General features: G+C 48.0%; 2 protein-coding genes and 1 pseudogene across 3 annotated transcripts in view; 2 read left to right on the top strand and 1 right to left on the bottom strand.

The window, feature by feature from the left end:
• Positions 1-897, top strand: part of LOC127918206 (lysoplasmalogenase-like protein TMEM86A) — a 6,426-nt pseudogene extending 5,529 nt beyond the window's left edge. The window contains exon 4 of the transcript XR_008099464.1: positions 1-897. This exon is cut by the window's left edge and continues 947 nt beyond it. The product of XR_008099464.1 is annotated as a lysoplasmalogenase-like protein TMEM86A (transcript).
• On the bottom strand, positions 196-8,970 carry LOC118380344 (hsp70-binding protein 1). The gene is given in 9 exon segments (XM_052501463.1): positions 196-1,334; positions 4,026-4,131; positions 4,220-4,252; positions 4,254-4,314; positions 5,399-5,554; positions 5,762-5,986; positions 7,720-7,933; positions 8,061-8,191; positions 8,766-8,970. Coding segments are annotated over 8 exon segments (996 nt in total). The 5' UTR covers positions 8,181-8,191; positions 8,766-8,970; the 3' UTR covers positions 196-1,253.
• A 2,783-nt stretch (positions 8,971-11,753) lies between these two features.
• tufm (Tu translation elongation factor, mitochondrial) lies at positions 11,754-25,947 on the top strand. Its single transcript, XM_052501462.1, has 6 exons — positions 11,754-11,878; positions 12,500-12,546; positions 12,772-12,916; positions 13,130-13,296; positions 23,407-23,676; positions 25,799-25,947. The coding sequence occupies exons 1-6, from the start codon at positions 11,809-11,811 to the stop codon at positions 25,937-25,939; spliced, it is 840 nt and encodes a 279-aa protein (XP_052357422.1). The 5' UTR covers positions 11,754-11,808; the 3' UTR covers positions 25,940-25,947.
• Positions 25,948-27,500: the final 1,553 nt, after the last annotated feature.

Here is a 27,500-nt window from a genome sequence, read left to right as displayed (position 1 = left end):
GGTTGACATGACAATACTTTCCATAGTCCAGAATAAAGTTAGAAATATCATTCTCCTTCACTATGTCTGTGAAAACAGTCCTACGGTCTTAAAGACATGATTTGAGATGTGATGCACTTCCCTTGCTAGTTGTGATTTATCACACATTCTGTATAACGGTCTGTTGATATGAAGAGACGATTCTCAGAAATGAAGTCCATTATGAAAAAATAAAATGTTTATTTATTCATGATGAAATGGGGATGAAAAATAAACAAAGTTGTGTTCCATATTTCATGTTATTTCAGACGTAAGAACTCTGCAAAAGTCACCCATTATGTTTATAGACACAGACAAGACAGAAACATCTCAACAAAACATGGACAAATGGTGGATATTCTGAATGAAAGACAGTCATTAAAGCAAAACACAAGAGGCCAACAGAAATGCCTTATGGGTAGTGAAACATGATCAAAATGGATTCTAATAAAACATCTGACTAATGAAGCTGAAAGCTGCTAAATGGGTAACACTTTATTTTACAGCCTAATTACCTGCTATTTATTCAGAAACACAATAACTATTTTATGTAGTTTAACAGCGTAAATTACTTAGTGTTACCCAATAACTAGTTGTATTTGTTAAAATTATTTACCAAGTGACAAGAGGATACCAATTATTACCAAGTAACGTCACACTATGCCAGATATATAAATGGTGACGGGGCTGTGAAATCGCATTACCACTAAATGTGACATCTGATATTTTATGTGGAATCTGAGGGATTGTTGGGCCAGAATCCAAGGCTCAAGGCTTCTCTAATCTGTTCTCTTTAACAGCAACAGCAACAGGGGAGTACATCACAAAGCAGGATCAGATAACCTGAAGAAATGTTCAGAAATGACTTACGGTGCTATCTTTATTCAATCAGGAAAACACCTTTGAAGTTAGAAACCTCTTTTGCAAGAGGTCAGCAGGAAGTAGTCAGGTGTAGATCATAATGAACATAATGATATATAGACTGGACATGGTAGAAGTGACTGAACACAAGAGATAGAAGTTTATCTGCGTCGCCTGGTGACAGTGTTTTGTGAAGCACCCTCTGCTCTCTAAAGCCTGCTACACTCTTATATCCAGCCACCCTGTAACATGGGTCTAGATGGACAACGACATCAGCAGATTTTCCTCAAGGAGTTTATTTTTAAAAAATAATGTCCTCCTATGTCTCCTAGCCAATGACGGCACTGCAGGAGAAGTGGAGGACCAGTTGGATTTCAGCGATCCATTCCACTGTCGTCAGGTTGCCGTCTGCAGAAACAAGCAGAACGCAAGCGCTTGCAGAACTCCAACTCTTCCTATAAAGAGGAGACCAGAGGAAGGAAATAAGACAGGATGCAGCCTAGTAACAATATATACCTGGCAAAACACTGTGGGGAATCAATACATTGTTCCATGTTATTAGCCATGCACCTTGAGAGGGGAAAGACCGGTGGGAAGAGTATGAGGGCCAGAACAAAAAGGTGCTTTTAGAGAGATGGAGAGGAGACACATGGGGAGTGACAGAGGGACAGTATTAGAGATGGAGAGGAGACACATGGGGAGTGACAGAGGGACAGTATTAGAGATGGAGAGGAGACACATGGGGAGTGACAGAGGGACAGTATTAGAGATGGAGAGGAGACACATGGGGAGTGACAGAGGGACGGTATTAGAGATGGAGAGGAGACACATGGGGAGTGACAGAGGGACAGTATTAGAGATGGAGAGGAGACACATGGGGAGTGACAGAGGGGTGGTATTAGAGATGGAGAGGAGACACATGGGGAGTGACAGAGGGGTGGTATTAGAGATGGAGAGGAGACACATGGGGAGTGACAGAGGGGCGGTATTAGAGATGGAGAGGAGACACATGGGGAGTGACAGAGGGCGGTATTAGAGATGGAGAGGAGACACATGCTGACAGAGGGGCGGTATTAGAGATGGAAAGACACATGGGGAGTGACAGAGGGGCGGTACCAAATTAGAGATGGAGAGGAGACACATGGGGAGTGACAGAGGGGTGGTATTAGAGATGGAGCTGGGGAGTGACAGAGGGTTGGTATTAGAGATGGAGAAAATAGTCAGAGGGGTGGTCATTAGAGATGGAGAGGAGACACATGGGGAGTGACAGAGGGGTTATTAGAGATGGAGAGGAGACACATTGACAGAGGGGCGTTTAGAGATGGAGAGGAGACACATGGGGAGTACAGAGGGGCTAGTTAGAGATGGAGAGGAGACACATGGTGACAGTATTTGGAAAACACATGGGGAGTGACAGAGGGGCGGTGAGATGGAGAGGAGACACATGGGGAGTCAGAGGGGTGTATTAGAGATGGAGAGGAGACACATGGGGAGTGACAGAGGGGCGGTATGAGATGGAGAGGAGACACATGGGGAGTGACAGAGGGGTGGTATTAGAGATGGAGAGGAGACACATGGGGAGTGACAGAGGGGTGGTATTAGAGATAGAGAGGAGACACATGAACAGTGACAGAGGGCGGTATTAGAGATGGAAAGACACATGGGGAAAGAGGGTCATAATGGAGAGAGACACAAACAGAGGGGCGGTTTAGAGATGGAGAGGAGACACATGGGGAACAGAGGGGTGGTATTAGAGATGGAGAGGAGACACATGGGGAGTGACAGAGGGCGGTATTAGAGATGGAGAGGAGACACATGGGGAGTGACAGAGGGATTAGAGATGGAGAGGAGACACATGGGGAGTGACAGAGGGGCGGTAAGAGATGGAGAGGAGACACAACCTGACAGAGGGGTGGTATTAGAGATGGAGAGGAGACACATGGGGAGTGACAGAGGGGTGGTATTAGAGATAGAGAGGAGACACATGGGGAGTGACAGAGGGCGGTATTAGAGATGGAGAGATCTTCAGCCCGCTGGTTGAGAGACACATGGGGAGTGACAGAGGGGTGGTATTAGAGATGGAGAGGAGACACATGGGGAGAGGGGCTCTCCTGGACCAGGCTACATGACAGAGGGTTTTAGAGATGGAGAGCTCACATTGACAGAGGGGCGGTAAGAGATGGAGAGGAGACACATTGACAGAGGGCATTTTGGAGAGGAGACACATGGGGAGTTCAGAGGGGCGGTATTAGAGATGGAGAGGAGACACATGGGGAGCAGAGGGGCTCGAGATGGAGAGGAGACACATGGGGAGGACAGAGGCGGTAGAGATGGAGAGGAGACACAGCTGTTGACAGAGGGGTGGTATTAGAGATGGAGAGGAGACACATGGGGAGTGACAGAGGGGCGGTATTAGAGATGGAGAGGAGACACATGGGGAGTGACAGAGGGGCGGTATTAGAGATGGAGAGGAGACACATGGGGAGTGACAGAGGGGTGGTATTAGAGATGGAGAGGAGACACATGGGGAGTGACAGAGGGGCGGTATTAGAGATGGAGAGGAGACACATGGGGAGTGACAGAGGGGTTATTAGAGATGGAGAGGAGACACATGGGGAGTGACAGAGGGGCAAAGATGGAGAGGAGACACATCCCTTCAAAGAATTTGCTTGAAAAACAGAAAAAAAAGCACCAACAGTCCCGTTTGTCCATCTTGAGATGCTGTAGTCAGTTTACACTTCCTCAAAATAGTCTGAATTCATCTACGATAACTTAAGAAATGTTATTACTTTTGACGTTTAGTCTCCAATTTTACATCTAGTTAAGATGTTTGGTGCAGTATTTAAAAAATGTGCATGTGAACGAGTCTGTCTGTCGTTGAATGATAAACACTTAATTTAAGACTGACGAAGGGGCGTAGACTTCAGCTACCGAAATTCACTTTGCCTCGAGAAAAAAGGTCATGAACAGCCGAACCCTCGCCGAAGACCAAAAACATCACAAAACCTCATAATACAGACACAAACTGTTCCAAACTGTTCCGGATGGGAAGCAATCGGACGCCTTTAGAGAGATGGAGAGGTTCATGGGTCACATGGGAAGTGAAAGAAGGAGAAGAGTGGAGAAAAGTGTGTAGGGTTACCAACCTGACACTCCTCTCTCCCCTGCAGATCTTCAGCCCGCTGGTTGAATCTCCTCCAGCCCCAGGGGCTCTGACAGTCCCTCAGACCCAGAGGACTCTCCTCCACCAGGCTACAGACAGAGACTTTTTGTTTTATTGAAGCTCCATTGAGAAGATATTGCAAGTTTCAAGACATTTTCTGTGTGTCACATGTATTACCAGCAGAGGGCGCCGAGCACGTGCTCGTGGAAGGAGGACAGGCGTGCGTAGAACGGACACCAGCTGTTGCACCATACCCATGGAGAGAACTGTATCTGAGAGAGGAGAGAGAGATAATAAATGTGTCCTTGTGTGGAAATGTCTCTAGTTATGATCCAAATAACTCAGTTCAAATCATTTCTTACATGCAACACAAAGCAGGACAGTCTCTAGTCTCCACCAATAACAACACAGCTGCAAACAGAGACAGTCTCTAGTCTCCACCAATAACAACACACAGCTGCAAACAGAGACAGTCTCTAGTCTCCACCAATAACAACACACAGCTGCAAACAGAGACAGTCTCTAGTCTCCACCAATAACAACACACAGCTGCAAACAGAGACAGTCTCTAGTCTCCACCAATAACAACACACAGCTGCAAACAGAGACAGTCTCTAGTCTCCACCAATAACAACACACAGCTGCAAACAGAGACAGTCTCTAGTCTCCACCAATAACAACACACAGCTGCAAACAGAGACAGTCTCTAGTCTCCACCAGTAACAACACACAGCTGCAAACAGAGACAGTCTCTAGTCTCCACCAATAACAACACACAGCTGCAAACAGAGACAGTCTCTAGTCTCCACCAATAACAACACACAGCTGCAAACAGAGACAGTCTCTAGTCTCCACCAATAACAACACACAGCTGCAAACAGAGACAGTCTCTAGTCTCCACCAATAACAACACACAGCTGCAAACAGAGACAGTCTCTAGTCTCCACCAATAACAACACACAGCTGCAAACAGAGACAGTCTCTAGTCTCCACCAATAACAACACACAGCTGCAAACAGAGACAGTCTCTAGTCTCCACCAATAACAACACACAGCTGCAAACAGAGACAGTCTCTAGTCTCCACCAATAACAACACACAGCTGCAAACAGAGACAGTCTCTAGTCTCCACCAATAACAACACAGCTGCAAACAGAGACAGTCTCTAGTCTCCACCAATAACAACACACAGCTGCAAACAGAGACAGTCTCTAGTCTCCACCAATAACAACACACAGCTGCAAACAGAGACAGTCTCTAGTCTCCACCAATAACAACACACAGCTGCAAACAGAGACAGTCACTAGTCTCCAAATGAGTCTCGCAGTCAGACAGAGAGGACCTGTTATTCACACACCTTTATGCTCTGGGTGGACTGTGAGCAGGTTGAGGAGTAAGAAAGACGACTTGGTCCTCAGTTTCTCGTTGTCAGACTGCATGCCTCTCATCAGCACAGAGAAGCCATCGTGAGAGAGGAAGGCCCGGAGACCTACTTCCTGCTCCCGCACCAGACCTGATGGAGAGAGAAAAAGTTACTGTGAGGTACTTCACTACTGCTCAGATCTAAATGAACTCCTATCAGCAACACCCAGGCTTCAGAGTTTAAAAATTTTAACCTTGCCTTTTGATAGGCTAGAGTTCTCTCTCATGATTCAGGATTTGCCCAATGGTGGAATGTGCTCCCCATATTGTTTGTATCTATCCAAGGGGCAACACTTACAGGAGACAGCGTAGAGGGCCTTCACTCGAACGGTGGGGTGGGGATCTGAGTCGGTCAGCTGTAGCAGTTTGGGTAGCGCCCCCTTGCTGAGTAAGTGGCACTGCACTTGGGGCATGTTCTGGGCACAGGAGGCGATGAGCTGGGCACCACGCCACCTCACGCTGCCCTGAGGATGGTTCAAGCACTGCGACATACACAGATCCAACCCACCCAGGGTCATCAGGTCTGACACACAGACAGACCAGAGACAATACACACAGTATTATTATTAATGAATAGAACTTGTCATTCATGTCCATGTTGATCTGTCTTTACTGGAATGTACAGAACATTAGGAAGGTATTCAGACCCCTCCGACTTTTGACACATTTTGTTACATTACAGCCTTACTCAAAAATGTATTACAAATGTTTTTCATCACACACTATACCCCATAATGAGTAAACTGGTATTTAGAAATGTTTGCAAATATATTAAAAAGAATAAACAGAAATACCTTATTTACGTAAGTATTCAGACCCTTTGCTATGAGACTCGAAATTGAGCTCAGGTCCATCCTGTTTCCATTGATCATCCTTGAGATGTTTCTACAACTTGGAGTCCACTCGTGGTAAATTCAATTGATTGGACATGATTTAGAAAGGCACACACCTGTCTATATAAAGGTCCCGCAGTTGACAGTGCGTGTCAGAGCAAAAACCAAGCTATGAGAATGAAGGAAAATTCCATAGAGCTCCGAGACAGGATTGTGTCGAAGCACAGATCTGGGGAAGTGCACCAAAAAATGTCTGCAGCATTGAAGGTCCCCAAGAACAGTGGCCTCCATCATTCTTAAAATGGACGAAGTTTGGAACCACCAAGACTCTTCCTAGAGCTGGCTGCCCGGCCAAACTGAGTAATTAGGGTAGAAGGGCCTTGGTCAGGGAGGTGACCAAGAACCAGATGGTCACTCTGACAAAGCTCCAGTTCCTCTGTGAAGATGGGAGAACCTTCCAGAAGGACAACCATCTCTGAAGTACTCCACCAATCAGGCCTTTATGGTAGAGTGGCCAGACAGAAGCCACACCTCAGTAAAAGGAGTGAAGGCCCGCTTGGCGTTTGAAAAAAGGCACCTAAAGACTCTCAGACCATGAGAAGTAAAATTATCTAGTCTGATGAAACCAATATTGAACTCCTTGGCCTGAATGCCAAGCATCACATCTGGAGGAAACCTGGCACCATCCCAACAGTGAAGCATGGTGGTGGCAGCATCATGCTGTGGGGATGTTTTTCAGTGGCAGAGACTGGGAGATCAGTCAGGACCGAGGGAAAGATGAACGGAGCAAAGTACAGAGAGATCATTGATGAAAACCTCCTCCAGAGCGCCCAGAACCTCAGACTGGGGCTAAGGTTCACCTTCCAACAGGACAACGACCCTTAGCACACAGCCAAGGAGTGGCTTCGGGACAAGTCTGTGAAAGTCTGAGTGGCCAACCAGAGCCCAGACTTAAACCCGATTGAACATCTCTGGAGACCTGAAAATAGCTGTGCAGCGACGCTCCCCATCCAACCTGACACAGCTTGAGAAGATCTGCAGAGAAGAATGGGAGAAACTCCCCAAATACACATGTACCATGCTTGTAGCGTCATACCCAAGAAGATGAGGTACTAATCGCTGTGAAAGGTGATTGAACAAAGTACTGAGTAAAGTGTCTGAATATTTATGTAAATGTGATATTTCAGGTTTTTTGCTTTGTCATTATGGGGTATTGTACGTAGTTTAATCCATTTTAGAATAAGGTAACAAAATGTGAAAAAAAGGTCAAGGGGTCCAAATGCAATGTATAAAACTACAGCAACTTAAAGTTGAATTTGAAATTGTTTTAACTAGGGTCCATCAGACAGTGGAATCTTTAATTTGGGTCACAAGCTGAAGTGTAATTCCTTTACATCAGCACCTGTTTCTTGGCATGTCTCACCTCTGGCATTGTCTAGGTTCTCACACAGCTCTGAGAGAAACTCCAGTGCCCCTTCTGTCTCCCCCTCTTCATCCTCTCCTTCCTCCTGTCCCTCTCTCCCCCTCTCACACCCTCCATCTCTCAGCAGAACACGCATACACTCCTTCATCTGTTCCACCTCGCTGTTCTGTCCTTTGGCCACTTCCGCAAGAGCTCCTTTCAACCATTCTTTCCTCTGTAACAAAAGTGACATTACGGTCAATGTAAAATTGGTTGTCAACGTAAAAGTTGTAGAGATCTGTTAATCTACACAGTCATCTGTAATGAAGACAGCCTGGGAGGTGACTAAGAAAGACCATTACCTCCTCTGACATGGGTTCAGGGAGGGCGGGTCCATCTGCAGCAGAGCCAGCCTCCACAGCCAATCGAAGGACACCCTGGAGGTTTTGGGGATGTCTCCTGTTGCGTTGGTCTTCTGCCATGATGCTCTTTGCTGATGACAAAAATGGGTGAAATTATTCCAGAACTTGTTTGTCAATGTATTATTCCCCAAATTTGGCACTGAATTGTGGTCAGAAAGCAAAATCAACCTATGCACTTAGTAACGTTCAATTAATTGCAATTAGGGTTCCAAACTGCTCTACAAGTTCTGACATACCATCAGTATTATGCTATAGTCTATTGATAACTTGAATGACTCATTTTAGTTAGATCTCCAGGAAGCAGCTACGGGGCATTAAAAGAGCCGCAGGTTCCTGACCACTGACACATTCCATTCTCAAATAAATCAACTAACCATAGCCCGAGTTGGTATTAAAGTGGTTGTAACTAACGTTAGCTAGGTAAGTGACGAAGAATATGACTTTTTTTATCCCTGATACTAGGCCTAGCTAACAGCGAGCAAGCTGCTGGCTATGAAAGATGTCACATAAATATCAAGCACATACAGAATAACGTTAGCTTGGGTAGGTTTAGCTATTTTGAGAGCTACGGCAAAGATGTCCTACTAGCACAGTAAACAACATGTCAGACAGTTTTAACGTAGCTGGGCTGCTCTTTTTACTCGCCTGTTTGTTCAAAACGCCGAGTGTCACAATGTTAACGTTGGTTCTTATTTCGCTGCCCTTTAATACTGTTCAAGAATGTAACGGTTCTAGAACATTCTAGTTGAGTCCGAAGCTATTTGCTGTGCGTAGAATCATCATGCGTTTCAGAGGAAGCCATTCTTCTTCTTCTTCTGTGGGTTTCATGGCGGACTACAACCCCAAAAAGGTGTATTGCCGCCTCCAACTGGATGGGATCAAATCAAATGTTATTTGTCACATGCGCCGAGTACAACAGGTGTAGAGTGAAATGCTTACTTACAAGCCCTTAACCAACAATGCAGTTTTAAGAAAATATATATATTTGTTAAATAAGAGATAAGAATAACAAATAATTAAAGAGCAGCAGTAAATAACAATAGTGGAGCTATATACAGTGGGACCCGGAACAGAGTCAATGTGTCAATGTGCGGGCGCACCGGTGTCAAGGTAATTGAGGTACGTATGTACATATAGGTAGAGTTATTAAAGTGGCTATGCATAGATAATAACAGGGTAGCAGAAGCATAGTGTGTGGGGGGTGATGCAACCCGTCAGGATGCTCTTGATGGTGCAGCTGTAAAACCTTTAGAGGATCTGAGGACCCATGCCAAATCTAGTCCACAATCATCTCCAACGTCTTGATTACGTTGAGGGAGAGGTTTTGTCCTTGCACCACACGGTCAGGTCTCTGACGTCTCATCGTTGTTGGTGATCAGGCCTACCACTGTTGTGTCAAAGCAAACTTAATGATGGTGTTGGAGTTGTGCCTGGCTGTGCAGTCATAAGTGAATAGGCAGTACAGAAGGGGACTGTGGACTCACTCCTGAAGGGCCCCCATGTTGAGGATGAGCGTGGCGGATGTGTTGCTACCTACCTTTAAACCTAGGTGTGAAACCTTCCAGTTGCAGAGGGGGTGTTTAGTCCTCATTAACTGGGTATGCAGTGATGAGCTTTAACACTATGGTGTTGAAATGTTCAGCTGTTCAATGAATAGACCACATAGGTGTTTCTTTTGTCCAGGTGGAAAGGGCAACTGGAGTGCAGCAGGATTGCCTCAGGTGGATGGGGACATGCAGATTGGAGTGGGTGTCAGGGTTTCTGGGATAATGGTCCCAGGGCCATGATCAGCCTTTCTGGAGCAGCATTTCATGGCTACAGGTGGATGCTGGGTTGGTAGTCATTTAGGCAGGTGACCTGTAGTTTTCCTGGGGCACAGGGACTATGGTGGCCTACTTGAGAACATGTTGGTATTACAGACTCCGAAGGGAGAGGTGCAAATGTCAGTGAAGACACTCCAGTTGGTGGTGCATGCTGTTGGGTGGAGATTATAATCAGACCAGCGGCCTTGAATGTTCAGCCTGTTATAAATCTTACCACATCGATGGTGGAGAGCATGATCAGAACAGTTCCAGAACAGCTGATGCACTCAGCATGTTTCAGTGGACTTGCCTCGAAGGAGCATCAAGTCAGGTAGCTCTTCTGGTAGGCTGGTCACTAGGCAGCTCAGGTCCTTCTTGGCTTGAAAGAAAGGGAGAGAATTGACGAACGTCACACTTTGATTACAGGACTTATTCCTGAATTGACAGGAGATGGTTCGTTGGACACCATCTTATTCCTGTATTGACCTTTGGATAAAAACTGACCCTAGCCCCCTTGAACACATAATCTACCCTGCTCAGTATTGGTGAGACAGAATGCTCAGTTGAGTACGTCCAGTCACTGACCACCCCGGACGGGCCCAGGAATTGATAAAGCCAGTTGCCAAATGCACAGCCCCCACACACTGCCATCGGAAGAATCTTCAACCACCAGTCCATCCAGAACAGTCTGAGTTTAGCCCATGCAATCTCACCACTTTTTCAAGACCGAGTCACTGGTGCTTCCTGACAGGATTTTTGCTTAGAAGCAGGAATCAGGAGGACTCATGGTCAGACTCCAAATGGAGGGCATGAGAGAGCCCCAGTAAGCCAGTGTGCCCCTGTAATAGGGGTTAGAAGAATCCCTGGTTGCACATTTAACATGCTGATAGAGATGAGGTGAAACTGATTTAAGATTCCTGTCATTCCCACTCCCCAGGCACTAACTCAATCATATGATGGCATTTTCCTGAGTTCTTATAATACTCTCAAAGGTTGAGACAGAGTTTGCCAGCCTCTGGTCATGGGTAGGCAGACAGTTCCAAAAAAGATGGAGCTCTCTAGGTAGAAAGCCCTGCCTCCAGCCTGCAACCCTTAGAAGACTTCTAGTTAGGTAGGCTACTGTAAAAATGTACTCACGTGTAACTAGGATAATGAAGGTACATCTCATTGAGTTCAGTTTTAGTGCCAGCCTTGACTGGAAGTGGTATGTAGACAGCCCACTACAAAAATACAGAGAAAACTCTAAGGTAGATGTGTGGCTAAAACCCTAGTCTAGCGGTGTGCTTCCTTTGAAGTTAAGTAATTCTACTGTAAAAATGTACTCCAAAGTGTAACTAGGATAATGAAGGTAAGGTCAGTCTCGTCCAACACTGAGTTTTGTAAGTCAGTTCGTTACGATGTACTGGAAGGATGGGTATGTGTTACCTTCATGCCCACTTGCCCAGTAACAGGAGAGAAGCACTGGACTTAAGATGGTGGACTTTGTGGCCTTTTTAGCTATGGTAATTAATGGCACTGCCAAGGTGGAGAGAAGGTCCAGGAAGATATAAATCATTGTGGATGCAGCAGAGCGGTTCCTGGGGCTGAAACATTTCTTATCAAAGGAGTTAAATGGAATATTGTCACAAGTCGTACCACCCTCTTAGGCCCTAGAGCCTGAGAAAGGAGATATGGAGAATTGAAAGAAGGAAGAAGTGGGAGTTTTGTTTTGTCAATGTACTATTTTTATTTGGGTGGATTAAATTAGTTTCCCTACCACGTATGGATTTTCTTTTTACCTTGTTTTGGTTTCAAACCATCCAGTTGGTGGCGGCAACACATCTTTTTGGGTTGTAGTCCGCCATATAACCCACAGACGAAGAAGAAAAAGAAACGGTCACCATGTAATGACGTCACTTTCATCCGCTTGTCAGTCCAAGATGGCGGCGCTCGTTGGGCTTCGTGCATGTTTCTCTGGTTAGTTAAAGTTATACAACGCATTCACAACCACACGCCCAATATTGTAATTTACTGTGTTCAATTATTAATCATCTTTATTTACCATTATAATGTTTTGCTTTTTAATCGCGACGAAACGTATGTGGGGTTTGAATGAACCCTAGTGAGCAAGGATGCTGTAGCAAGCTAGCCGCTCGACTCGTTCCGCAAGCAGTGCAAGGTCACGTTAAATAATATTAGTTAAACTAGCTATCTCTTGCGTTGTGTGAACGTTAGGCCTATCAGAAACGTGTCAGATACAGTTAAAAACGAAATTAGTTTTCTAACGATGTAGCTAGCGTCAGAAACATTTGCAGTTTGAAAGAATAACATACAGGGAACAGTAATGTGTTTTGAGGTAGCCTAGGTTATAACAGATAACTAGCCTATACACATTATGCATGGCCTAGCTTCGTCCCGCAACATAGCTAGTTGTATATAATAAACCCAATGTCAACATAATCTCTTATGTTGCAGGACGAAGCTAGATGGCCCTAAGCCATGTATGTACACCTTGTGATATTTAGCTAGCGACTTCTCTTGACACAGTCGACGGTCTCGGGACTCCACCTGATTATTAAATACATGTTGTCGTTCTAGCCCTTCAGCTTTCCTCACCGGGTCTTCTGCACAGCTCCTATAAACTGGTGAGTACCTAGATGGTGTTTTGAGTATGCATTCATTCACACATCCTATGGCTAACCAATCAGGGATATAAAATTACAGTCCTAGGGGGTAGTAATGTTTGCTGGTTTTAGTAATGCTTTGGATGGCAAAAACTGGGTTGCCTTTTTTGACTGATCTCCTGCCCATATGCGTCTTCTGGCCCTGCTTTCCATCAAACACTCTTCTTCATCCTTTTTCTCTCTCAGTGTGCAGTGCCATTTACTCGGCGGAACTTTGCAGCAGAGGCCAAGGCCAAGAAAACATACGCAAGAGACAAGCCCCATGTGAACATTGGTACGATTGGCCATGTTGACCATGGCAAGACAACTCTAACGGCTGCCATCACCAAAGGTAACTGATGTCACCTTTTATTTTTCTCATTTTACATCTATTATTGAATTCAAACTAAGCAGATAACAAGCGTGCTTGAAACCCACTGAGTTACTGTGGACTGTTGACCAATCAAAGCATCTGCTGGCAAAATAACAATGTTCTGTCAGATGCTGTGTGTTCTCTATATATGATGCTATTGTATGTTTCTAATTGAGCCTTTGTGGTTCCTAGTGCTGGCTGAGGCTGGAGGCGCCCGCTATAAGAAGTATGAGGACATTGACAATGCCCCTGAGGAGAAGGCCAGGGGCATCACCATCAATGCATCCCATGTAGAGTACACCACAGCCAACAGACACTATGCACACACAGACTGCCCGGGCCATGCTGACTACGTCAAGGTAACACAAGCACCTGAACACACATGTTATTCCCATTCTAAAATCCACCCTAAACCCATACCTCTCTGTTGCCTGGCTAACCTAACTCTTTGCTCCAGCCAAATGCCACGCCACAAGTTTTTTTCCCCACAATGAGTCTGGATCTGCGTACCTACCTGACGATTTCTAGAACACAAACACAATGTAACCATTCTGATGGGTCCCAGAAACTGATGGGTTAGGCCAGAGCCAGAACACACAGGGGTAAAGTGGTGTTTTGAAATTTTGCCATTGGCTTTGATACTCTGATTGGTGAAAGACGATCCAATCACTGACGACTTTTGTTTTGTACAACACTCCTCATTTTGAAGTCACTACAAACCACTTCAATGATGGTAGTCTCAGACTGAAATATGTAGCGAACATAGAGCAGTGGAAGAATTCAGTTTGAGTCGTCAGGTAAACGCCTCTGTGGGTTTGAGAAGATCTGATTGGATGGTTATACGGCACAGGGATGTTCGGCATGTTGCTTAGCCATAACCCCGAGGCCCGTTTTCACAGAGTCTCAGTAGGAGTGCTGATCTAGGATCAGTTCCTCCTTCTTATTCACTATAATTTCAGACCTGCCAACCTGCACGCAATTTGAGATCAAAATACTCCGGTTAAAAAAACGACTCTAAAATATACAGAACACATTATTGTTTTTGACTCAACCATTTGATGTTGGAGCTGAGCCAATCAGAGGTCCGGGGCGAGGAGAGAAAATCTCTCGCCCTCTGCTCTGTCCCGCCCCCTTGAGTATTTTTTTCTCTCTCCAGCTGGATGGCAGCTCTCCACTTCGTCTGTTGATACCACTGATGTGTGAGGAATACGGGTTGGGTAATGGATGTGTTAGTCAAGCACATAACCACTATTATTTGGTAGTTGGCTCCTTAGCTAAGGCATCATTACAAAGAAAGTAGTTAGCTACAGCGTTTAGTCAACGAAGTGAGAACACTTTTTTTTGCCCACATATGCTTTGATCTCCGCCACCGTAGTAGGTGCGAGCGCATTGACGAGCAAGGAAACGTGCAGTGCATCGGTAGTTCAGTGCACGTCGCTGCGTGGATGGAAACAGACATGGCCGTGAGAGCTGTTCCACTAATAGTCTTTCACTGTTAAAGATTAGTAGTCCCTTGTTAATGAATCAGTTGATCTGTCCTCTTCATATAGCTGGAGGTCAACAGTAGGCTGCTAATGATGTGATAAGTCAGGTCAGCAATGACAACAAGGCATGTTGAATGAATGGTAGCCTGGTAGTCAGACCTCACTGGATGGATGAGGTCAGGGATGACAACAAGGCATGTTGAATGAATGGCAGCCTGGTAGTCAGACCTCACTGGATGGATGAGGTCAGGGATGACAACAAGGCATGTTGAATGAATGGTAGCCTGGTAGTCAGACCTAACTGGATGGATGAGGTCAGGGATGACAACAAGGCATGTTGAATGAATGGCAGCCTGGTAGTCAGACCTAACTGGATGGATGAGGTCAGGGATGACAACAAGGCATGTTGAATGAATGGCAGCCTGGTATCAGACCTCACTGGATGGATGAGGTCAGGGATGACAACAAGGCATGTTGAATGAATGGCAGCCTGGTAGTCAGACCTCACTGGATGGATGAGGTCAGGGATGACAACAAGGCATGTTGAATGAATGGCAGCCTGGTAGTCAGACCTAACTGGATGGATGAGGTCAGGGATGACAACAAGGCATGTTGAATGAATGGTAGCCTGGTAGTCAGACCTCACTGGATGGATGAGGTCAGGGATGACAACAAGGCATGTTGAATGAATGGTAGCCTGGTAGTCAGACCTCACTGGATGGATGAGGTCAGGGATGACAACAAGGCATGTTGAATGAATGGCAGCCTGGTAGTCAGACCTCACTGGATGGATGAGGTCAGGGATGACAACAAGGCATGTTGAATGAATGGCAGCCTGGTAGTCAGACCTCACTGGATGGATGAGGTCAGGGATGACAACAAGGCATGTTGAATGAATGGCAGCCTGGTAGTCAGACCTCACTGGATGGATGAGGTCAGGGATGACAACAAGGCATGTTGAATGAAGCCTGGCAGCCTGGGATGAGTCAGACCTAACTGGCATGGATGAGTTCAGGGATGGAGACCTACTGGATGGATGAGGTCAGGGATGACAACAAGGCATGTTGAAGGGGCCGCTATGGCAGCAGGGACCGCTAGTCAGGGACCGCTACTGGAGTCGGTCAGGGACTGACAACAGTCGGCATGGACCGCTGCAGGTCGGCAGGGACCGCTGAGTCAGGGACCGCTACAGGCATGTTCAACAGGACCGCCTGGTAGTCAGACACTGGATGAGTGAGGTCAGGGACCGCTGGTAGTCAACAGGACCGCTAGGGGACCTACACTGGAGGACCGAGTCAGGGATGACAGTCAAGGCATGTCGAATGAATGACAGCCTGGTAGTCAGGGACCGCTACAGTCAGCAGGGACCGCTACAGTCAGCAGGACCGCTACAGGGACCGCTACAGTCAGCAGGGACCGCTGGACAGTCAGCAGACAACAAGGCAGGACCGCTGGGGGACCGCTACAGTCAGGGACCGCTACAGTCAACAGGACCGCTACAGTCAGGGATGACCGCTAGGCAGTCAGCAGGACCGCTACAGTCAACAGGACCGCTACAGTCAGCTGGGACCGCTACAGTCAGCTGGGACCGCTACAGTCAACAGGACCGATGAGGTCAGGGAGTCAGTTGGGACATGCTACAGTCAATGGACCGCTACAGTCAACTGGGACCGCTACAGTCAACAGGACCGCTACAGTCAACAGGACCGCTACAGTCAGCCGCTAGGACCGCTACAGTCAGCTGGGACCGCTACAGTCAGCTGGGACCGCTAAGTCAGCCTGGACCGCTACAGTCAACTGGGACCGCTACAGTCAGGGACCGCTACAGTCAGCTGGGACCGTTACAGTCAATGGGACCGCTAGTCAGCTGGGACCGCTGGATGAGGTCAGGGATGACAACAGGACCGCTGAAGTCAACAGGACCGCTACAGTCAACTGGACCGCTACAGTCAGGGACCGCTGACAACAGGACCGCTACAGTCAACAGGACCGCTGGTAGTCAGCAGGACCGCTACAGTCAGCAGGACCGTACAGTCAGTTGGGACTACTGACAGTCAATGGACCAGTGCTACAGTCAGTCAGGGGACCGCTACAGTCACAGGACTACAGGACTACTACAGTCAGCAGGACAACAAGGCATGTTGAATGAATGGTAGCCTGGTAGTCAGACCTAACTGGATGGATGAGGTCAGGGATGACAACAAGGCATGTTGAATGAATGGTAGCCTGGTACAGGACCTAACTGGATGGATGAGGTCAGGGATGACAACAAGGCATGTTGAATGAATGGTAGCCTGGTAGTCAGACCTGGGATGGATGAGGTCAGGGATGACAACAAGGCATGTTGAATGAATGGTAGCCTGGTGGTCAAACCTCACTGGATGGATGAGGTCAGGGATGACAACAAGGCATGTTGAATGAATGGTAGCCTGGAGTCAGACCTAACTGGATGGATGAGGTCAGGGATGACAACAAGGCATGTTGAATGAATGGTCAGCCTGGGAGTCAGTCCTAACTGGATGGATGAGGTCAGGGATGACAACAAGGCATGTTGAATGAATGGCAGCCTGGTAGTCAGACCTAACTGGATGGATGAGGTCAGGATGACAACAAGGCATGTTGAATGAATGGCAGCCTGGAGTCAGTCCTCACTGGATGGATGAGTCAGGGATGACAACAAGGCATGTTGAATGAATGGCAGCCTGGTAGTCAGACCTAACTGGATGGATGAGGTCAGGGATGACAACAAGGCATGTTGAATGAATGGCAGCCTGGTAGTCAGGACCTAACTGGATGGATGAGGTCAGGGGATGACAACAAGGCATGTTGAATGAATGGTAGCCTGGTAGACTCAGACCTCACTGGGATGGATGAGGTCAGGGATGACAACAAGGCATGTTGAATGAATGGTAGCCTGGTAGTCAGACCTCACTGGATGGATGAGTCAGGGATGACAACAAGGCATGTTGAATGAATGGCAGCCTGGTAGTCAGACCTAACTGGATGGATGAGGTCAGGGATGACAACAAGGCATGTTGAATGAATGGCAGCCTGGTAGTCAGACCTAACTGGATGGATGAGGTCAGGGATGACAACAAGGCATGTTGAATGAATGGCAGCCTGGTAGTCAGGACCTCACTGGATGGATGAGGTCAGGGATGACAACAAGGCATGTTGAATGAATGGTAGCCTGGTAGTCAGACCTAACTGGATGGATGAGGTCAGGGATGACAACAAGGCATGTTGAATGAATGGTAGCCTGGTAGTCAGCCTAACTGGATGGATGAGGTCAGGGATGACAACAAGGCATGTTGAATGAATGGTAGCCTGGTAGTCAGTCTAACTGGATGGATGAGGTCAGGGATGACAACAAGGCATGTTGAATGAATGGTAGCCTGGTAGTCAGACCTCACTGGATGGATGAGGTCAGGGATGACAACAAGGCATGTTGAATGAATGGCAGCCTGGTAGTCAAACCTAACTGGATGGATGAGGTCAGGGATGACAACAAGGCATGTTGAATGAATGGCAGCCTGGTAGTCAGACCTAACTGGATGGATGAGGTCAGGGATGACAACAAGGCATGTTGAATGAATGGCAGCCTGCGCTAGTCAGACCTCACTGGATGGATGAGGTCAGGGATGACAACAAGGCATGTTGAATGAATGGTAGCCTGGTAGTCAGACCTCACTGGATGGATGAGGTCAGGGATGACAACAAGGCATGTTGAATGAATGGCAGCCTGGTAGGACCTAACTGGATGGATGAGGTCAGGGATGACAACAAGGCATGTTGAATGAATGGCAGCCTGGTAGTCAGACCTCACTGGATGGATGAGGTCAGGGATGACAACAAGGCATGTTGAATGAATGGCAGCCTGGTAGTCAGCCTAACTGGATGGATGAGGTCAGGGATGACAACAAGGCATGTTGAATGAATGGTAGCCTGGTAGTCAGACCTAACTGGATGGATGAGGTCAGGGATGACAACAAGGCATGTTGAATGAATGAGCCTGGTAGTCAGTCACTGGATGGATGAGGTCAGGGATGACAACAAGGCATGTTGAATGAATGGTAGCCTGGTAGTCAGACCTCACTGGATGGATGAGGTCAGGGATGACAACAAGGCATGTTGAATGAATGGTAGCCTGGTAGTCAGACCTCAGTGGATGGATGAGGTCAGGGATGACAACAAGGCATGTTGAATGAATGGTAGCCTGGTAGTCAGACCTAACTGGATGGATGAGGTCAGGGATGACAACAAGGCATGTTGAATGAATGGTAGCCTGGTAGTCAGACCTCACTGGATGGATGAGGTCAGGGATGACAACAAGGCATGTTGAATGAATGGCAGCCTGGTAGTCAGACCTCACTGGATGGATGAGGTCAGGGATGACAACAAGGCATGTTGAATGAATGGCAGCCTGGTAGTCAGACCTCACTGGATGGATGAGGTCAGGGATGACAACAAGGCATGTTGAATGAATGGCAGCCTGGTAGTCAGACCTCACTGGATGGATGAGGTCAGGGATGACAACAAGGCATGTTGAATGAATGGTAGCCTGGTAGTCAGACCTCACTGGATGGATGAGGTCAGGGATGACAACAAGGCATGTTGAATGAATGGCAGCCTGGTAGGGACCTCACTGGATGGATGAGGTCAGGGATGACAACAAGGCATGTTGAATGAATGGTAGCCTGGTAGGGACCTACTGGATGGATGAGGTCAGGGATGACAACAAGGCATGTTGAATGAATGAGCCTGGTAGTCAGACCTCTGGATGGATGAGGTCAGGGATGACAACAAGGCATGTTGAATGAATGGTAGCCTGGTAGTCAGACCTCACTGGATGGATGAGGTCAGGGATGACAACAAGGCATGTTGAATGAATGGTAGCCTGGTAGTCAGACCTCAGGATGGATGAGGTCAGGGATGACAACAAGGCATGTTGAATGAATGGTAGCCTGGTAGTCAGACCTCACTGGATGGATGAGGTCAGGGATGACAACAAGGCATGTTGAATGAATGGGACCTGGTAGTCAGACCTCACTGGATGGATGAGGTCAGGGATGACAACAAGGCATGTTGAATGAATGGCAGCCTGGTAGTCAGACCTAACTGGATGGATGAGGTCAGGGATGACAACAAGGCATGTTGAATGAATGGCAGCCTGGTAGTCAGACCTCACTGGATGGATGAGGTCAGGGATGACAACAAGGCATGTTGAATGAATGGCAGCCTGGTAGTCAGCCTAACTGGATGGATGAGGTCAGGGATGACAACAAGGCATGTTGAATGAATGGTAGCCTGGTAGTCAGACCTAACTGGATGGATGAGGTCAGGGATGACAACAAGGCATGTTGAATGAATGGAGCCTGGTAGTCAGACCTAACTGGATGGATGAGGTCAGGGATGACAACAAGGCATGTTGAATGAATGGCAGCCTGGTAGTCAAACCTAACTGGATGGATGAGGTCAGGGATGACAACAAGGCATGTTGAATGAATGGTAGCCTGGTAGTCAGTCCTAACTGGACCGCTGAGTCAGGGGATGACAACAAGGCATGTTGGGACCGCTGAATGGCAGCCTGGTAGTCAAACCTACTGGATGGATGAGGTCAGGGATGACAACAGTCAGCATGGGACCGCTGAATGAATGGGACCGCCTGGTCAGCAGGGACCGCTAACTCAGTTGGGATGGATGAGGTCAGGGACCGCTACAGTCATGTTGGGACCACTACAGTCAGTTGGGACCACTAGTCCTGGTCAGTCAGGACCTGGATGGATACAGTCAGCATGTTGGACCATGGTACAGTCAGCCTAACTGGACCGCTACAGTCAGCAGGGACCGCTACAGTCAGTTGGGACCGCTAGCAGTGGTAGTCAGACCGCTACAGTCAGCTGGGACCGCTACAGTCATGTTGACCGCTACAGTCAGCAGGACCTAACTGGACAGTCAGTCAGGGGACTGCTACAGTCAGTTGGGACCGCTGGTAGTCAAACCTAACTGGATGGATGAGGGGGACCGCTACAGTCAGCTGGGACCGCTACAGTCAGCTGGGACCGCTACAACAAGGCATGTTGAATCAGCCTGGTAGGACCGCTACAGTCAGCAGGGACCGCTACAGTCAGAATGGGAGCCTGGTACAGTCAGCTGGGACCTAACTGGAGTCAGGTCAGGGACCGCTACAGTCAGTTGAATGGGCACCTGGTAGTCAAACCTAACTGGACCGATGAGTCAGGGGGACCGCTACATGTTGAATGAATGGTAGCCTGGGACCGCTACAGTCAGTTGGACCGCTACAGTCAGGGACCGCTACAGTTGAACAGGGACCGCTACAGTCAACAGGGACCGCTACAGTCAGCAGGACCGCTACAGTCAGTCAACAGGACCGCTACAGTCAGCAGGACCGCTACAGTCAGCAGGACCGCTACAGTCAGCAGGACCGCTACAGTCAACGGGGACCGCTACAGTCAACAGGACCGCTACAGTCAACAGGACCGCTACAGTCAACAGGACCGCTACAGTCAACAGGACCGCTACAGTCAACAGGACCGCTACAGTCAACAGGACCGCTGCAGTCAACAGGGACCGCTACAGTCAACAGGGGACCGCTACAGTCAGCCGCTACAGTCAACAGGGACCGCTACAGTCAACAGGACCGCTACAGTCAGCAGGACCGCTACAGTCAGCAGGGACCGCTACAGTCAACAGGACCGCTACAGTCAACAGGACCGCTACAGTCAGTTGGGACCACTACAGTCAACAGGACCACTACAGTCAACAGGACCGCTACAGTCAACAGGACCGCTACAGTCAACAGGACCGCTACAGTCAGTTGGACCACTACAGTCAGCAGGACCGCTACAGTCAGTTGGGACCGCTACAGTCAGTTGGGACCGCTACAGTCAACAGGACCGCTACAGTCAGTTGGGACCACTACAGTCAACAGGACTGCTACAGTCAGCAGGACCACTACAGTCAGCAGGACCGCTACAGTCAGTTGGGACCGCTTCAGCAGGACCGCTACAGTCAGCAGGGACTACTAACAGTCAGCAGGACCGCTACAGTCAGCAGGACCGCTACAGTCAGCAGGACCGCTACAGTCAGCAGGACCGCTACAGTCAGCAGGACCGCTACAGTCAGCAGGACCGCTACAGTCAGCAGGACCGCTACAGTCAGCAGGGACCGGTCAGTTGGGACCGCTACAGTCAGTTGGGACCGCTACAGTCAGCAGGGACCGCTACAGTCAGCAGGGACCGCTACAGTCAGCAGGGACCGCTACAGTCAGCAGGACCGCTACAGTCAGCAGGGACCGCTACAGTCAGCAGGACCGCTACAGTCAACAGGGACCGCTACAGTCAGTTGGGACCGCTACAGTCAGTTGGGACCGCTACAGTCAGTTGGGACCGCTACAGTCAGTTGGGACCGCTACAGTCAGCAGGACCGCTACAGTCAGCAGGACCGCTACAGTCAGCAGGGACCGCTACAGTCAGCAGGACCGCTACAGTCAGCAGGACCGCTACAGTCAGTTGGGACCGCTACAGTCGGCTGGACCGCTACAGTCGGCTGGGACCTATACAGTCGGCTGGACCTATACAGTCGGCTGGGACCTATACAGTCGGCTGGGCCTATACAGTCGGCTGGGCCTATACAGTCGGCTGGGCCTATACAGTCGGCTGGGCCTATACAGTCGGCTGGGCCTATACAGTCGGCTGGGCCTATACAGTCGGCTGGGCCTATACAGTCAGCTGGGCTGCCACATTGCATCCAGTTATTTAATTATTCTGAATTTTCTCCCCAAACAAAATCAAGACAGTTTATATTTTCACTAGACTATCCACATAAAGACAACTATTAATTAGAATAATCATTACCCCTAAATTGAACCTAGAATAATGCTGATAGCTTCATTGAGACCACTTCAGTTTTATTTAGGCTCAGACAAGACTTCTGTGTTGGCTACATTGTTTGATATAATTTAAGACTCTGGGTTTCAGGAAATGGCAGTAACAGGTTTTTCAAAATGGCTAAATGCTCCAACTTCCTGAGGGGGAAGTTGTCTAAACCACTCCGGACCTCCCCTACCCAACCTTCGGCCAACATCAGCACCACTTTGTCAGAAAATCCTAGGAAGAGCCCTGATTGCACATTTAAACGTATTTCTAGTTGACTAGGGCGGCAGGTAGCCTACTGGTTAGAGTGTTGGACTAGTAACCTAAAGGTTGCAAGATAGAATTCCCGAGCTGACAAGGTAAAAATCTGTTGTTCTGCCCCTGAACAAGGCAGTTAACCCACTGTTCCTAGGTCGTCGTTGAAAATAAGAATTTGTTCTTACCTGGCAAGCTGACTTGCCTGGTAAAACTAAAAACCTACTGAAGAGCAGCCAATGACCAAGTACCTTTAACAGTCTATAGCATACCATTCCTGCTGAGTCTTCTGCCAACATCATTATTAGGTAAAGAAACTCAAATGTGTATTTGCCTATGATTTGAGCAGTGTGGGTATCGCATGGGGTGGCAGGTAGCCTACGGGTTAAGAACGTTGGGCCAGTAGCCAAAAGTTAGCTGGTTCAAATCCCTGAGCTGACTAGGTAATACATCTGTCTATGTGCCCTTGAGCAAGGCACTTGACCATAATTGCTCCTATAAGTTGCTCTGGATAACAGTGGCTGCTATAGGACAAACACATGTAAAACCATTATCTGTGGCAGGTCTGTAATTTAAAAGGCAAAACCGATCCTACATCTCTACTCTACTGAGACACTTTGTGATTACGGGACCAGAATTTTAATGGGGGTTTGAGGCTCGGGGCATTGGCTCAAGTTCACGTTGATTTGTCACAGCAGGTATAAACAGAACAGAGAGATAGATGGTGACTAGCAGGCTCTTCCTCAACAATGCAGTATTCAGTATGAAAGGTAAAGAAATAGAGAATGACAGTTAGATTGTCACACGAGGTGACATGTTGACCTTTCTCCTGTAGAACATGATCACAGGCACGGCTCAGCTGGACGGCTGCATCCTGGTGGTGGCGGCCACGGACGGACAGATGCCCCAGACCAGGGAGCACCTCCTGCTGGCCCGGCAGATCGGCGTGGAGCACGTGGTGGTGTTTGTGAACAAGGCGGATGCGGTGGAGGACAAGGAGATGCTGGAGCTGGTTGAGCTGGAGATCAGAGAGCTGCTCACAGAGTTTGGCTACGACGGTGAGAACACGCCCGTCGTCATCGGCTCGGCCCTCTGTGCCCTGGAGGTGAGTGCCTGGTACGAGGTAGGGTTGTGGTGGTGACAGAATAACCTCACAACTTCAGACAGGCTATCAGCTCGCGAGGAAGGTTGATCCATTGTATTTTATTTGACCGTTTTAAAATACATACTGTTGTTCAGCCATGTAAATACATACTGTTGTTCAGCCATGTAAATACATACTGTTGTTCAGCCATGTAAATACATACTGTTGTTCAGCCATGTAAATACATACTGTTGTTCAGCCATGTAAATACATACTGTTGTTCAGCCATGTAAATACATACTGTTGTTCAGCCATGTAAATACATACTGTTGTTCAGCCATGTAAATACATACTGTTGTTCAGCCATGTAAATACATACTGTTGTTCAGCCATGTAAATACATACTGTTGTTCAGCCATGTAAATACATACTGTTGTTCAGCCATGTAAATACATACTGTTGTTCAGCCATGTAAATACATACTGTTGTTCAGCCATGTAAATACATACTGTTGTTCAGCCATGTAAATACATACTGTTGTTCAGCCATGTAAATACATACTGTTGTTCAGCCATGTAAATACATACTGTTGTTCAGCCATGTAAATACATACTGTTGTTCAGCCATGTAAATACATACTGTTGTTCAGCCATGTAAATACATACTGTTGTTCAGCCATGTAAATACATACTGTTGTTCAGCCATGTAAATACATACTGTTGTTCAGCCATGTAAATACATACTGTTGTTCAGCCATGTAAATACATACTGTTGTTCAGCCATGTAAATACATACTGTTGTTCAGCCATGTAAATACATACTGTTGTTCAGCCATTAAATACATACTGTTGTTCAGCCATGTAAATACATACTGTTGTTCAGCCATGTAAATACATACTGTTGTTCAGCCATGTAAATACATACTGTTGTTCAGCCATGTAAATACATACGGTTGTTCAGCCATTAAATACATACTGTTGTTCAGCCATGTAATACATACATGTTCAGCATAAATACAGGACTGTTTTAAGCATGTAAATACATACTGACTTATTTCAATGTAAACATACTGTTGTTCAGCCATCACATAATACTCCTGTTCAGCCATGTTCGAGCTTACATTAAACAGGAGCTTACATTAAACACTGCCTTACATTAAACACGAGCTTACATTAAAAATCCTCCTGACACGAGCTTACATTAAACACGAGCTTACATTAAACACGCTTAAACACATTACATTAAACACGAGCTTACATTAAACACAGTCTGGCAGGGGTATCAGTCTGGCAGGGGTATAAACACGAGCTTGACATTAAACACGAGCTTTTTAAACACCATTGCTTACATTACCAATCACGAGCTTACATTAAACACGGGATTGGTTTTAAACGCTGAGGGGTATCAGACGGGTATCAGTCTTGCTGACAGACCAATCTGGCATCCTCTGAAGCATGAGCCCCATTTAGTTTCTATCACCATTGCTTCAGACCAATCAGCATCCTCTGAACTATGGGATTGGTTTAGTTGATGACGGACACGTAGCACCGTTGCTGACAGACCAATCAGCATCCTCTGAACTATGGGATTGGTTTAGTTGATGACGGACACGTAGCACCGTTGCTGACAGACCAATCAGCATCCTCTGAACTATGGGATTGGTTTAGTTGATGACGGACACGTAGGACCTTTTGCTGACAGACCAATCAATTACTGTGTCAAGACTTTCTCTGTATTGATTCCGATGCAGTACCCTCATCTCTATCATCTCTACAATTTGGCAAAAATATTAGGTGCAAATTCGTTAGATATACCCCTAGCTGATGTTGGGCTACAATATTTATTTTATTCTCACATTGATAATATTTATCTGCCTTTTTTGGCTCATTTAGCCGATTTGTCCTGCTGTTCGACATGCCTTTCTCTTGAAAAATGGCAAGTGCTTGTCTTACTCCTGAAAAATGGCCTCTCTTCTGATTGGTTTGAAGGTAATTCAATCACTTTTGAATTTGTTTTGTGCAACGCCTCTTGGCCCAAACGGCGTCCCTTCCAGACAGACAGTGCAGCGGTAATCAGTCTGGTAATTGAGGCTAACTTTTAGGTGAAACCTTACCTGTTGTCTCATCTCGTCTAACCTCCCCAGAACAAACAGCCTGACCTGGGGGTGAACGCAGTGCTGAAGCTCCTAGCAGTAGTGGATGAATACGTCCCTCTGCCCAAGAGAGAGCTGGAGAAACCCTTCCTGCTGCCCATTGAGGGAGTCTACTCCATCCCAGGTGACTGACAACTAGCTCAAATTGTAAAGAAACCCAGATGTGTCATTTAGTTAAAAAGCTGTTGTCACTACATGGTTTCTTCTCCTCTCTATGTCATTGATCTGACTCATTGTTAAGTTAATTAAAATGGCATCATTCAGAAGTACTGCAGGGATAAATTCAAGCTCTTCCACTGTGCACTTCAGATAGGTGTTTCCTAATGAAAACATGACAATAGATAAAACACTGCGATGGGATCCCACTGTCCCGTGCATACAGAGCCTGCCCCCTTTCTCCCCATACAGAGCCTGCCCCCTTGCTCCCCATACAGAGCCTGCCCCCTTGCTCCCCATACAGAGCCTGCCCCCTTGCTCCCCATACAGAGCCTGCCCCCTTTCTCCCCATACAGAGCCTGCCCCCTTTCTCCCCATACAGAGCCTGCCCCCTTGCTCCCCATACAGAGCCTGCCCCCTTGCTCCCCATACAGAGCCTGCCCCCTTGCTCCCCATACAGAGCCTGCCCCCTTGCTCCCCATACAGAGCCTGCCCCCTTGCTCCCCATACAGAGCCTGCCCCCTTGCTCCCCATACAGAGCCTGCCCCCTTGCTCCCCATACAGAGCCTGCCCCCTTGCTCCCCATACAGAGCCTGCCCCCTTGCTCCCCATACAGAGCCTGCAGAGCCTGCCCCCTTGCTCCCCATACAGAGCCTGCCCCAGAGCCTGCCCCCTTGCTCCCCATACAGAGCCTGCCCCCTTGCTCCCCATACAGAGCCTGCCCCCTTGCTCCCCATACAGAGCCTGCCCCCTTGCTCCCCCATACAGAGCCTGCCCCCTTGCTCCCCATACAGAGCCTGCCCCCTTGCTCCCCATACAGAGCCTGCCCCCTTGCTCCCCATACAGAGCCTGCCCCCTTTCTCCCCATGCCCCCTTCTCCCCATACAGAGCCTGCCCCCTTGCTCCCCATACAGAGCCTGCCCCCTTGCTCCCCATACAGAGCCTGCCCCCTTGCTCCCCATACAGAGCCTGCCCCCTTGCTCCCCATACAGAGCCTGCCCCCTTCTCCCCATACAGAGCCTGCCCCCTTTCTCCCCATACAGAGCCTGCCCCCTTTCTCCCATACAGAGCCTGCCCCCTTTCTCCCCATACAGAGCCTGCCCCCTTTCTCCCCATACAGAGCCTGCCCCCTTTCTCCCCCATACAGAGCCTGCCCCCTTCCCCCATACAGAGCCTGCCCCCTTGCTCCCCATACAGAGCCTGCCCCCTTGCTCCCCATACAGAGCCTGCCCCTTTCTCCCCATACAGAGCCTGCCCCCTTGCTCCCCATACAGAGCCTGCCCCCTTGCTCCCCATACAGAGCCTGCCCCTTTCTCCCCATACAGAGCCTGCCCCCTTGCTCCCCATACAGAGCCTGCCCCCTTGCTCCCCATACAGAGCCTGCCCCCTTGCTCCCCATACAGAGCCTGCCCCCTTGCTCCCCATACAGAGCCTGCCCCTTGCTCCCCATACAGAGCCTGCCCCCTTGCTCCCCATACAGAGCCTGCCCCCTTGCTCCCCATACAGAGCCTGCCCCCTTGCTCCCCATACAGAGCCT

The sequence above is a fragment of the Oncorhynchus keta genome, unplaced genomic scaffold (genome assembly GCF_023373465.1).
Source record: "Oncorhynchus keta strain PuntledgeMale-10-30-2019 unplaced genomic scaffold, Oket_V2 Un_contig_13747_pilon_pilon, whole genome shotgun sequence".
Lineage (NCBI taxonomy): Eukaryota > Metazoa > Chordata > Actinopteri > Salmoniformes > Salmonidae > Oncorhynchus > Oncorhynchus keta.
Note: the sequence above shows the minus strand (reverse complement) of the source record. Positions and strands in the feature narration are given on the sequence as shown.